The 14,171-nt window shown below is 45.5% G+C and overlaps 1 protein-coding gene across 3 annotated transcripts in view; it reads left to right on the forward strand.

Moving 5' to 3' along the window:
- LOC149359703 (brefeldin A-inhibited guanine nucleotide-exchange protein 3) overlaps positions 1 to 14,171 on the forward strand; it is a 90,530-nt gene that overhangs the window by 24,213 nt on the left and 52,146 nt on the right. For all 3 annotated transcript variants that reach the window (XM_089571831.1, XM_089571832.1, XM_089571834.1), the window contains 8 exons: positions 1,602 to 1,786; positions 3,036 to 3,198; positions 3,651 to 3,758; positions 4,042 to 4,260; positions 5,237 to 5,492; positions 6,386 to 6,586; positions 8,536 to 8,700; positions 11,464 to 11,698. In XM_089571831.1, coding sequence (XP_089427957.1) covers positions 1,602 to 1,786; positions 3,036 to 3,198; positions 3,651 to 3,758; positions 4,042 to 4,260; positions 5,237 to 5,492; positions 6,386 to 6,586; positions 8,536 to 8,700; positions 11,464 to 11,698 — 1,532 coding nt within the window. The remainder of the gene's footprint in view (positions 1 to 1,601; positions 1,787 to 3,035; positions 3,199 to 3,650; positions 3,759 to 4,041; positions 4,261 to 5,236; positions 5,493 to 6,385; positions 6,587 to 8,535; positions 8,701 to 11,463; positions 11,699 to 14,171) is intronic.

The raw sequence follows: 14,171 nt of genomic DNA on the forward strand, positions 1-14,171 counted from the left end.
TTGGCAACGCTGCCAAAGCTACTGAGCTGAAACATGCCCCCTTCATCCAGCTGTGCAGAGTATAAGCCCCTGGTTGCAATCAGTAGTTTCCTCTTAAAATATGAGTATATTAGGGTGCTTCGTTTTTGGGTAAAAATTGGGTTAAACCCGATTTCTACCCAAAAATGCACCTTATAGAGGATGTGCGTTTTCCAGTGCATGAAGACGGAGACACCTATATGAAAATAAGCAGGTATAATGCACTTATCATCGGTTCAATTTTTCAGTGAACTGATGATTTTGAACCTCATTTAGTGCTTGTTATCCATGATGCGGCTTATTTTGGAGATTGGTTCAGAAAGGAGATGGTAAAGCATGGGCACTGACCAGACGTCTTATTGGCATCATTATATCAAGAAGTACCCACTCTAAAGATGTCCTGCTCTAAGGCTCTTGTGCGCTTAAAATAGTTGGTGGGTTAGTGATAATGAATTTATGTTTCAGCAATGCTCAAAGGGAGGCAAGTCTCATATATGTAAGCGAAAGTACTGCGCAGGAGGTGGAAATAATTGTATTAGTTGAGAAAAAAAAAAAAAAGAGAAGTATCTGATTTGGGGAACTGTTTTATAGTGCCAGCTGCCATCATCACATTATTTGCGAAATAATCAGCCAAAAAGAGAGCCAAAAACAAGTGCTCAGACAACTTTTTAATTTATATCTTTGTTTGTTTCAAAAGAATTCAGGCCAAAAATTACTTGGTAAAACCCGATTAATCGAAATTTTGCCCGAATAACCTGGTTTTTTGAGTCCAACAATGAGTTTGCTGAGCCTAATTTTCACCATCTGAATTCCGAAAAAAATAAAACCAGAAAATGAGGAGCCATATGTATATGTAATAGTCATCATTTAAGGCTTACTTATAAAATTTCTGCACATTTTCGGCATTAAGGATTCATAAAAAAAAAACGGTTTCACAGATCACAGATTGTGATAACAGACCACAGCAAGTTATGTAGCCACTTGAGATAACAAGAAGCTTCCATAGATGGTGCCAGTTACACCAGTGATGAAATAAAGCAACCGTGAAGCAGGCAACGTGCCAGGTGGCTGTTCTATGGCCGAATTATTGGCTGGACACTGTTACAGGCACTCCATCTCTGTAACTTTCTCTTCATTGCCAAAAAAGTTGTTACTGAGTATAACTTGAGTATCAGGCGACTTTATCATCAGTAACCGTCCCGTTATATGTACTAGTACAGGGTAGTAATGAAAGGACATCAAGGTCAAACAGATTGTGATTTTAGATTTTCCGCATTGGCACACACTGTTGTAAGCCAAGCATGTTTTAACACATGAGAATTCGGTTGTCTGTACTGTCTCGATGTGTGGAATCTTTCTACTCAGTCAACGTTGTTTTCACATCCTGCTGGTGCTCCTTTTTGATGACCGTGGTCACAGATACGAGCTACTCATATTAATTCATTTGAATCTTCTTTTCCTTTGGCATTGTTTATAATGGCCTGGCTAGATTTCTGGCCACCAATGGTGTAATACACATTGCAGGCAGTATAGATGACATTGCATGCACTTTTGCAACTGTGGCTGCTTGAATATTTGTCCAGCCCTCTGGCAGCAGCAGCAGCAACAGCAGCACAATGGCGAGGAACCAGAGGGCAAGCCACACCACATCACCATTGTGAATGCCGATGGCATCTACCTGGCCACCTACTCTGCCCTCCTGCTTGACCTGAAACTCATCCACAGTGGTTATCGCCAGAGGCTCACTGGAGAAGTCCCACTGACTGAGGTCAGGAAATCGCAGTTTCGTTTTTCATAGTGTATAGAAAGGGATTAGTCGTAGCCGGATATACTATGTGCCGTATTTCAAGATGGATGGTTGTGTGGATTTAGTTTGGGGAGAAAGCCATTATGCAAGCAAAGGTCATTGACAGTCCCGAGAAATGTTGTCTGCCATCTGTATAAGTCTGGCTAGTGGAGGTATGGACAATAGTAGCCATACGTGAGCACTTTCTTTTTTGTTTGTTAAGAGACATTTAGGACAAGTCTACTGAATTATTGTCTGTGGTAACATTTTTCTGTCAAGAAAAGATGCTTTTATAGCTGAGAAAGTTGGATTTAAAAATTTTCATGCCATTGTATTCATGCTTGTGACGTCTGCACTGAAGACTGGTTGCCGCCATTTTGGAGTGAATGGCAGTGAAGCATGGACTCTGGGATCTGTGCCCAAGATTCGATGTTGACGCACACAGTTTACTTGCAAAATTAGCCGGCGATAGCGACCACTGTATTTTGTTTTTTTTTCTTTTCTAGCTAATAAAAACTGTTTTCTGCAAGAGTGGTCTCTTTGTTCGTTAGATTGCCATAGTCTGTCGATATAGGCCACTTCAGTTTGTCCTTAGTGTCCCTTTAATGCACTCTTTAGGTATTATCCAGTACAGCTGAAAAATTTGGTACTCTTAGATATACTATTCTATGTTTTGATAGTGATTCAACGGGCTTTTTAGAAAAGCACTTAGCAGGTGTGTGCATTTTTTTGTGCAAGTGCATTTGCAAACATGCTATTAGAAACAGCAAGTAAATTGAATCTTTGCATGAATAACTTGAACTGCATTTCTTCAGCGTTATCTGCTTTACTCTCCTTCTTACCTTTGGAATCAGTAGTTATTATCAACGAAAGTACAGCCAGGCAGTCAAGTGTTTCTCAGGATGTAAGTTTCATACTTTCTGAAGATATTTAGGGAAAAAATGTTTTACTTTTAATACTCTTTCACACAGCAACAAATATTTCCCTGCTATTTTCCTTCATGTGCATGGGCGTCCGGAAAGGAGGGTCAAGGGGGGGCAGTTGCCCTCCCCCCCCTCTGGAATTACGGACATTATTTATGCACTAGTTCCTTTTTGGTGCTAACCTACCGCCGCCCCCATCCTCGGACGTCGGGTTCCCCCCCCTGGAAAAAGTTCTGCGGACGCCCTTGTTCATGTGCATGATGTTAGGCTCTCATTTGGTTCCTTCTGTCAATATTCCTTACGTGCAGGAAAAGTTTGTTGACGAAGTTCATGGCAGTGGGGTTCTGGTGTATCTTTCGGCCACCTGGTTGTCAGAGCTGTACCAGCAAGTTCTCGCCAGGAGTCTCTTGCGTGAGGCTGGCTATGAGCCGGATACAAAGACAAACCTGGCACTCATCAACTTGCTTACAGGTCAGTGTGTGTGCCTGGTATTATTTCTTTGAATTCATCCTCCCACAAAAACAGTGCCTCAGGCCCCCTAGTCAATTCATAAGGGATTTCTTTGACAGCAGTTCTTCATCAACAGTGGCTTTCATGGCTGGTGACGTGTGCATATACAAACTATGAGCATGCATTGAGAAAGACTTCACTGTTGTGTACATGGAAGTTCAGGCTGTATACACTTTTGAAAAGAATGCTTTGTTGGAGAAATTTACGCAAGTATTATTCGCATGCTTTCACTTGAACCACATGTAGGCATTGTTTTGCGTGTCTCCTTAGCAAGTGCAATTGCTTGCACTGGTTTTTAACTTAAAACGGAAGGAAATGAAACCTTCTGAGTTGATGCAGGGAATTAAAGACTAATCTTTCTGAACTTAGGCTGGGTAAACACTGTTGAGGTACTCTTTTTTTTTTTTTTTCAGATGTGGATGGCCTCGGCAGCGACCAGCTTGGCTCCCGCCAGCTTTCCGATTACCGACGGCTCGAGAGGGCTGCCGCTAATGTCGTCTTTACACCTCAGATGATGGCTGGTAAGTTGTTTGCAGCACCACTCAGTACATTTATGTAAATAGCGAAAATAATAAGGTTTGATAATGCTTGTAGCAACTTGCACTTTCTGAGGACTGACTGTCATGAAATGTGCATACTGTTTTTGTTGGAAACAGCGTCCTACAAACAAGTATGAGGTGCTGTTTTTGGCTGCAGTGCTTTTAACCTTCGCAACACACAACATTTTCTCGTTCACCCTAGTTTCACGTGATGCCAGACCGTTTCATGGTAGATTGACTGCCAGCCTGGCCATTTCGGCTGCAGGCATGAAGTTTGCTCGCCACGTGCTCACTGCCTGCTGGGACACCATGCTCGAGGTGCTCTCGGTGCTCCTGAATGGCACCAACTCGTGTGGCATCGCGAGCTCCTTGGGCCTCCTGCTGGGCACGGATGGTGCCAAGGAGGACCATCGCAAGGCCAGGGAGGCCGTAGCCAACTGCCTAGATGGGTTGCAGTGTGCTGCCAAGCTGTGCAATGTTCTTGGTAAGGCCATCATACCCTGTGTGTGGAGTTCTGTGTGTGGAGTGCGAGGGGAGTGCTGATGATGAGGCAAACTGGTGGTGAATAGCTGGATTATCTCCTGCAGGTAGACCTCCTAGTCAATTGGCATTACATGGGCCATGAACGTGTATATGTTAAGCAGGGGCATTGAAATGTAATACACCTGGTTGAAGAAGAAAGAACTTTCGTGCATATTTTCTAGGAACAATACTGCTTTGTCTTGGCAAAAACTGCGCTACTAGATTACTATGTAACTACCCTTTGTGATGAAAAATTGTGGGAAGTGTGGTTCTCTTTCTCTAACTACCATAGAACTGCAAGTGTAACTCAAATGAAAGCAAATTTAAACTTACCGGATCTTTCAATTCGTCGAAGAATTTCCCGTCTATGCCTATTCCACAAAATCTACCATTCAAACCATCATCTCAGAGATACGTTGCTTGTACCACCATCTTACATTTCATCCCGCAGCGACCACCAGTTCAAAGTTGGCGTACCCAGCAGTCGCACCAACTTACACTTTGCCTCTTTTATCCCCAAGACTGCTAAGGAATGGAACCACCTTCCCGCTTCCATCGCCTCCATTACAAACGCCGACTTGTTTAAAAATGCTGTAATTGATTTTACATTGTAGTGCTGCGTTACCTGTTCTGTTTTTGTTGTGTACCACCCACTCCTCTCTGTAATGCTTCGGCCCTAAGAGTAAATAAATAAATAAATAAATAAACATTACAGAAAATATTTTGGTTTTATTTCTTCACTGCAAAAGGCTAGCTGAAGACATTATATGCAGTGCAAGATAGTCTGCCCTGCCTTGCTCTCTAACTAGCTCTGACAGTTCTTCATAATATGATACAGTGGCAACAGCAAATTTTTGTGAAAGGTCTCTGTGGCCACTGTAGGCTTCCATTTGGGCTAGCAAGATGTCGCCCCACTTGCTTGCTGCTCTTTGCCACAGGCCTGCAGACAAAGTGCGGAGCAATCTTTGCCCAGCTGGCAGCAGCGTCATGCCCAGCCTTGAACCCCAATGGGTCCATTGCTGGCCAGTCGCGCCGACCAGTCTCCAAGAGGGACCGCTTCCGCAAGACTGTGCTGCCCGGTCGCAGCAAGTCCGTGCGCCTACACGCATCTCACGTTCTTAGCATGGATGTCCTCCTCAGCCGAGGTCTTGAACTGGGAAGCCACAGTGCTGTGTGCTGGAAACATGTGTTCAGGTAAGCATTTGCAGGTTTCACTGCAGCTTGTTGGCTTCACTATGATTCTCGCTGATTCACTAGTGGGAAGTGCAGTGTGCATAACAGTAGTTCTAACTATAATCTCATATTGTAAGGTTCAGTGCATCTCTTATTTTACTTCAGGTTTCACTGCCAGTCTTGTTCATTTCACTACAACTTGTTGGCTTCACTACAAGTCTAACATTCTCATTGATTCACTAGTGTGAAATGAGGTGTGCGTAACAACTATGATCTCATATTGTAAGGGTCAGTGCATCTCTTAACTTTCTGCTGATTGCTGATATGTGTACACAGTTTAATGCCTTTAAAGCTCTTGCAATGTTTAAGAAAATAGCTTATTTATTCACGTAATGGATGCAGTCACATAACGAATGCACTTTCTACTTTGGCTGTTGAAAAGTATGGTTTTTCTGAATGTTGTTCCTGCCTAATGAACGTGCCCCCCAAAAATTTTCTGAGATTTTTTTTTCGGGGAAAAAGTTACGATTTTTTATGCGAGCAAATGCAGTAAAACGATGTGAGCCTTATTCGTTTTATTTGTTCCACCCATGTAATGTAAATCTCATTTTACTCATCAGTTTGACAAAGCTGAACCGTTGGTGCTGCCTTCTCTGTCATACCAAGCTGTCAGCTTCCTCTCAGGGGTTCCAGTTTTTGGCATTGACCATAGTCGTATTAGTCATATTAATTTAGCTGGTGTGAACTTTTTTCTTTTCTGGAAATGTGTTATTGCTCTCACTGACTTTCTTTGAAGCATGCTTTCTTTCCTTTCCCGGAGGCTGCGAACACCAGAGGCGGCCTCCAGCTGTGTTTTTATTTGTGATGAAAATGGACCTGTCACCTCAGTCTGTTTGGCCATCGCACGTGCCCAGGTGCTGCAGCTACATTCTGGAGCTGGAGCAGAGCTGCTTCCAGGTGAAGCCGGCCTCTTCCTCTTCTTCGGGGCCGTCCCACCTGAAGCTGCACCTGTCTTCCTTCTCGTGGGGTGAGAAGGTGCAGCAGGCACTGAGCCCCAAGTCCTCGCCTTCCTCGGATGGCCTTCTTCTACTGCAGCCACCATCTGAACAGTTTGAGTGAGTCACGCTTCCTCACTGTGGTTGCTGCAGCAGTAGTGTCTGCAGTATAGTGATTGCACTAGACTTTATTGGAATAGCACTCCTGTCAGCAGATGTGGCAGTCATTTTTCTTTAAAGGGCCACTGACCAGGGTCCGGACATTTTTGAAAAACAAGCCCACTGCATAGATGAGGCATCGAAGATAACCTCTGCAAAATACTAGAGCCATGCGCGCCCCGAAAAGCTGCGAAAATTCAAATCAAAGCCCGTTCGTTCTTTCCTTCCTTCAAAAACGGGCCCGGCCCACTACTCTGCACCCCGCTGACGTCAAGGGGGGCTACTTTCGCTAAAGGCACTCCATTGGTGCATCGTTCTGACTGACGGGAGAAGGTTGGGCGTAGCCTTGGCGTCGCGTCGTCTGCACAACGCTTTCCGCAGCGCCTTCTGTTCTGGCTCATGCCTACAAACCCGCATGAAGGAACAAAAAAAAAAAAAACTGCGGAGGGAGCGTGCGGCGACAGCCTTGAACCCTAGCCATAAAAAGTAAAAAAACAGTAAAACTGAGGGAGTTGGCTCGCCCCCCCCCCCCCCCCCCCCCCCGCCGTGATCCCGTCACGAGACGCTCTGCGTGCGCGCTCCCTTCTCAGTTTCTTTTCTTCTATGCGAGCCCCCCAAAACAAGGTTTTAATTAGTAGTGCAGCAGAGCCTTTCCCTCGCTCGCCCACTTTACCGCTCCGCACACATACCGCTTATCTTTCGTGCATCTTGCGTACGCCTTGACTCCAATGAATGACATATGCTTTGGAGCGGAGAAAAGACACAAACACACAGAACACAAACACGCATGGAGAAAAGCAAACGGGCGGTTGCCGGGTCCGCGCTTCGCCGTGTGTTTCGAACACAACCGACTTCCGCCCCTCCGCTCGTGAAACGGTGGGGAGGCCTAAAAGAAAATGAAAAGGTGGCTCGTTAACTGGGAATGACAAACAGATGTATGAAAGGATGCGCTCGCTAACAAGTCTAGGTGGTCGAGCCGATCGCGCCTCTCGATCGTTCAGTGTGCGGAGAAAATGCAAAAACCAAGAAAAGAATTCTATTGAAGGCGGGGCCATGACGTCGCCCTGTGACGCACTCCACAGACACCACGCCTCCGGCTTACACCGGAGAAGGAAGGGGTGATTTTGCCTTGCCGAGCCTACTCGACGAGGAGCGGGAGAGAAAAATTTCGAGGAGGGAATGGAAGGAGAGGAGGCTCGCTCAAAGTGAGGTAGAGAGTGTCTGCTGGCCGCGGGTGGGCAGGGGGCCTTTAACACTTCACAAACGCATCTGAATGAAGAGTTTTTAGCTTAGTGATTGAGATGGTTGCTTATTTATTTATTTATTTATTTATTAATACTGCAATCCCAGGAAGGGATTTTCGCAGGGTGAGCATACAGAAAATAGGTAAGTACAAATATTAAGAAAAAAAAGTACAAAGGCCACAAATTAATAATAAGCAACAAAAACACAACAGCAAAAATGAAAGGCTCAATGACGTAACACAACAAAAAAGTACACTAAGGTTTGGGGCATATAAATACACTACTATCAAGTCATCAGTGAACATAGTCAACAGGGAATTAATTAAATGAAGAAAGAGCACCAAAACGATCACAATATTAAATTCACAATATGGCATTGTGGCATTGTGGGGGCTGTGGGGGATCACAATATGGCATTGTGGGGGGGGTTAGATCACTGTCAAGATAGATGTCACCACCCATGTAGAGCAGGAAGTTCACTAAACATCTGCATGTGCGTGAAGAGATTTCAAGCGAAATGTTCGCTTGCAAACATGGATAACCACTTGTGTCGTGGAAGTTGGTGGTGGCAGTGGTTGACATCTGGAATAGAGACTGCCACCTCTCTTTCCAGTGCTTCCATCGGTAATCACTTGTTGATATATGTATATATATTTTCTTTTCCAGGGAGGAAATGGCTGTAGAGGCACTGACAATGCCCGGTGTGGGCCACGCGGGCAGTGCGAATGTCATCGACCTGGTCAAGAATGCCACCCAGGCCTCCGGCTCTGGCGTACTGATGGGAAAGCAGCTCCAGCCAATTGTCGAGGCCCTGTCACAGCTTGTTGACAGGTGTGTGCACGCTTACACTTACTCTTGTTGACAGAAGTCATGCTTTCAGTAGTGCTGTCTTGAACAAATCTCTACTGGCCCTGTTGCTAAGACTAATTTCGGCTTGAGGGGTGCCGGAAGTTTGTTTGAATTAAAGGAAGCCCAATTCAGTTTCTCTTAAAAGCGTGATTTCGTGGGACCAAAGCTTAGGTTTGAAATAACCACGAGTTCATACGAAACAAGTTCAAATTAACCAAAGTCCACTTTGCTTTGCTGGTTTTACAGCATTAGATCTAATTAGCTCGTTCTTCAGTTTCACGCCCGTGTTGTCAGTGTCGGCGTCCGCAGTGCCAGCTGTCACATGTCACCTGCCTTGATTGGCAGGTGGCAATCAAGGGGAAGGAGGTAGAGGATAATAGGAGAGAAAAGAGGAAGAGAGGGTGGGAGGTAGTGGGTGGCCTTCTGGCTTGGGCGTCCATCTCGGTTGTGAGAGGTGATTGGTTCAAAATCTACCGCTGGACGAGGGTGGGTAGGAGGGTCCCCTGGCCGGGCGCCCGACTTTTTTAGGGGTGTACACTTCGAAGTGGCTCCTCAAAAGCCACTGCGCCCTTTTGGTGGCAAACCCAATTTTGGACACCTCAGACTGCAGGTGGTTCATGCTACCATTTTGACATAGGGGTTCAAGTTCGTGCATTCTAACGAGTGTGTCTAAGCAGACATACAGTTTAACTGTCTCTGCTCTAAGTGATCTTGCAAAAGAAGTTCACTTCAGAGTATCACTGCAGTCCTGAGGGAAGTGCGGATTCATCCTCTGGCCGTAGGGCTTTAAGAGTGTTAAGGTCCTAGTACACGGGCCTGGAAAGACTACTTCCCGACGTGTGTCATCGGGAAGCAAGATGCGGTGTCAGGGTCGAAGAACGCGGGTCTGGGAGAAATTACCACTAAACGTGGGTCGTCGTTAAGCAAGGTACGGCGAAGGCTAAGCAGCGGTGGAAGCAGCCAGCACACATATGTCTCCTGGGAGGCTGAGAGTACGTGCTTTCTACTCGGCGACCGTTGCCTCAAACCTGCCGTCATGGACCACACAGGGGACCCAGTGACAGCTGATTCCAATTATGTACTGTGTCCGGTCGGAGTGCAGGGCCAAAACGAAAGGGCTGAAGTTTAAGCAAAACAAGACCCCCTTTCTGAAGTGCCTGCACGTGTCGAACACCGCCGCCGCCGCCGCGTGGAGACGGACGTTATCTTCCCCAATTGCTGTGAGCGTGCCGGGGGAACAAAGGGCTTCGTTTCCTGTGGCTCTTTGGCGTGCCAAGCACCGCGATGAGCTGGCGGGCATCGTTCGAACATCTCCAAGGACAAAAGACCACTTTCCGGCCTTTCTCGTGACCTCGCGTTCCGGCCATGAGCGGCGGGTGTCATTTGATGAACAACAGATGTCGGTGACCCGCGGGAACCTTTGGCTGGCCTGAAACCACCACCACCTACCGCAGTCGACGCCTCGACGGCAACCTTCTTTCCCTCGGACTCAACACGTGACAGGGGCGTGACCCTAAGTGCGGTGTTGTGTTTGTGCGCACAAGTGAAAGCTCTAGGCCCCTCCCACTCCGGCATGGGCGTCCTCAACCTAGGGAATTTGGGGAACAAGAAGTGTATAAAAGTCGACAACGAATGCGGCAGAATCGTCTCTCACTTCGGTCTCTCACTTCTGATCTCTTACGCTTGTAAATATGTGAATAAACCTTCTCTACAGTTTCGTCTTCAATGGAGTTCGCCATATTCCTTCAAAGCCAGGACCTGCGTGCCTGAATTACCCCCCCAACTCCGGGACCCCTCCGTCCTCAACAAGAGATAAAAAAACAGAACTCGTCTGTGAAAAATTCTTCGCTATCACACCATAGCTAACGTTCAGACATTTATGTTACACACTCGTATCCATTCTGCGAATTTTTTAATGCAGGGCAGTGTAAAAAAAAAAGACTGTTTGCTGTTAGTTCAGCAAACATGGACTACACCTGAGAGCTTAATCCTAAGTCCTGAAGAGCAGTGTCATAGCATGAATAGCAAGCTGTCAACACTAGAAAGAATATTTTACTTGTGGTGAAGTGCACTTTTATGTGCTAACTTCAGTATCAGGGATGTTATATTAGTGTCGACGTGATGATAGTGTTAGTCTGGCTGAAATACTAGTTAATACTATTTTTTATAAGTGGAACATGACTGAGGGCTAAATTGTAAATTTTTCAGGTTTATTGTTTTCTCATTAAATTGATTTTTTGTAGCTCACAGATTTTTTGAAGTGTGATTATTCAGGCCATTTCCAGGTCCTGCTGAATTGAAAAGATCAGTTGGTGACTGCATTGCAAATACAGCAAAATAATGACAGGATTACATCTTATAAGAATTTCGGCGTGATGCTATGAATTGCAAAGTTTTCTTGCTGAAGAGCATCGTGTTTTGGATGCTCGCAATTTCGGGTTTTCTAAGTAAACTTGCATCCTGCTAGTGTCTGATTCCACATTAAAGGAGCTGGAATGAAAAAATGGTCATGTAACTGTCATGGTTTCAATTCCATCCAGAGAACTGCAGTTTGTCACATTGATCTAGAAGTCTTCTTTATGGCGGGCTTTTTAAAGCATGGGTGGGTGTGTTATAGCGCTCCAAAATTTATTACCTGATCTAAATTGCCTCCAATGCAGGTTTCACACTATCAGGCAACTAATAGCGTTGAAAATAGCTACATGTGTCTATTAGTGGGCATCACTGTATGCCTCTGCTGTGCAGGCTGTTTGATGAGGCAGCCGGCAAGCTGAACCTGTGTGCCCTGGTCGACTTCCTGTCGGAGCTGTGCGCTGCCAGTCGGAGCCAGCTGTTCAGCCGTGGGGCTTCCCTCGCTGCCCGCCACCCTGTGCTGCTGCTCAACAGGCTGAGTGAGGTCATGCTGCGGTGCGCCCGCGGTGGTCGGCCCCTGGTGCACGTCATGAAGGCCTGGAGTGTAGTGGCACCTCATTTCGTGGAGGTTGGTGATCACTTTGGATGGTGGGAAGGCGGGTGTATGCTTCGAATTAAAAAAAAGTCTGTTGCATCTTTTTTAATATGCTAGCACTGAAACCTCTAGTTTTAAATTTCGCCAATGCTTGTCTGTCCGAAGTCTCTGCCAAGTGGCCCACTTGACATGGTGGGCAACCTCCCAGCGGGCTTTATGGCGAGCTATGCAAAATGCTTTTTGGCAAAACCCTCTATCACTGCGAGTGGGTTTTGAATCCGCTGATCAGCTTCGCTGGCCACTGCATCGACCACTAAGTCATTGCTGCATGTGAATATCCTTTGTGTTTATAGGGAAACTGCATAGGTTTTAAAAATCAACGAGCTTAAGAGGGTCGAATCTGTGAAACTTGCAGGTAAAGCATGCGAAGTCTTTTTGGGCTAGTACTTTAAATAGTGGAGTAATCGCTGATTAAAATCCAGGCGCCCTTCAAGTTTCTCCGTAGCGCACAACGCCAAGTGGGGGGCGGATGATGACGTTATCGAAGGTATCGGTACATTTCCAACGCACAAACGCCTGTTTTGAAGGAAAAAAAACAACGCCACCGAAGGCAAACCCCGCCGAGAGTTGTTTGGCAGCGTCTAACAAGTCAGGGCAGGGTGTGGCGAACGACAGCGGTAATTTGAAATCGTACCTTCTGTGACATGCTGAATTTCCCTCCACTCCTCCGGTGCATTGAGGAGAAGCGCAAAATTCAATCGCTGATTACATCACTATTTTAAATGCTAGTGCAAAAACACTTGGCATGCTTCACCTGCAGCCTATATAGATTTGAATTCTTGAATATAGCGAAATTGTCAAAAAAGTGCGGCAGTTGCCCTTTAACTTCCAGGCTCTCACGCTGTTCTTTGGATGTCGTTGTCTTCAACAACTTCCATTTGTGCACAATGGATCCAGAACACACTGCTATTGCATTGCTCTCCTAAACCATGCCTCAAACCGAAACCAAAGCAAAAACTCAAGTGCGAGCGCACCTAATGCTCAGTTGGCCTAACCACGCTAAATTGGCTGTCAATTTCTTTTCCCCGCCTAATGAACGCTCCTCCCAAATCAATGTCAACTTTTCTGGAAAAACAAGTGGGTTCATTACGCAAATGAATGTAGTAATTCACTTGCCATGACCTTCATTTTGACCATAAATACTTCAGGTCTGAGGTCAGTCTTCAACATCTGTCACAGTTAAAGTTATGCTTTTGCTTTGCTTTTTGTCAGAGCACCACATTTAGGGGGTTTTCTAATTGGTAGGGAGTAGTACATGTTTTCAAAGCACGTAGATAATAATCTTTTGGTGCAGCTTAAAGCGTAGTGAGTGTATATGGTTTTAAAAGCTGCTCACACATTGATGTGTGCAAAATGATCAATATTGCCAAATTTGGTCATATGGTAAAGATACTTTGAAGCTTAAGCTTTGAATAGTATCTTGGTTTGGGTTAGTTGGTTCATAGCTGAAACTGATTCTAAAGACAGAGTGAAAGAGACACAGACAAAAAAATCACACAAAAACAACGGGACCAGGGCCTCTCACAACTGAGGTTGATTCGCCCTAACCCATTAGTTTTATGGAACAGCCGAGTCTTATCACAGAAGCCTTCCATCAAAACTAAAAACCACGAACAACTGTCAGATTGTACATTCTTGGTGTCACTCCTGACGGGCTGTAACAATTCAGCCCGCAGATGCCAAGAATGATTGATCTGGCAGTTGTTCGTGGCTTTTGTTTTTGTGAACGGTTTCTGTGATAAGGCTTTGCTGTACCATAAAAACAGGAGGGTTTGGGCGAATAAACCTCACTCTTAAGTGCCGCTGGTCCTGTTGTTTTCATGTGCCTTTTTTGTTTTGTCCGTAGCTCTTTTACACAGTCTTTAGAATCAGTTAAGCTTTGAATACTGAAGGTTCACGTAGAACAACCTTTTCAGAGTTGTTTTCAGCAGTTTCTTTCTTTTTAATGCATGAAGTCATGTGTGTGTGTGTGTGTGTGTGTGTGTGTGTGTGTGTGTGCGTGCGTGCGTGCGTGCGTGCGTGCGTGCGTGCGTGCGTGCGTGCGTGCGTGCGTGTGTGTGTGTGTGTGTGTGTGTATATATATATGTTCAGTTTTTACATGTTGTGGAATGTTAGATTTATTAACAGGGTAAGGTGACTTAAAGCTGTGAGCAATGGTAATTGCAAAATTGCAAACGTTAAACCAATGCGAAAGAATGGGAGTGCTTATGCCTAATTAACTGGGAAAAAGTGGCAAAAACTGGTATAGAATTTGCATTTATCATTAATTTCGATGGAGGAGAAATTCTAGAGGCCTGTGTACTGTGCGATGTCAGTGCACGCTAAAGAACCCGAGGTGGTCGAAATTTCCTGAGCCCTTCACTATGGCGTCTCTCATAGCCTGAGTCGCTTTGGGTAGTTAAACCCTTAAACCAAACCAAACCAAACCAAATCATTAGAGAAGCGT

The sequence above is a fragment of the Amblyomma mixtum genome, chromosome 2 (genome assembly GCF_055824585.1).
Source record: "Amblyomma mixtum isolate Tamu chromosome 2, ASM5582458v1, whole genome shotgun sequence".
Classification (NCBI taxonomy): domain Eukaryota; kingdom Metazoa; phylum Arthropoda; class Arachnida; order Ixodida; family Ixodidae; genus Amblyomma; species Amblyomma mixtum.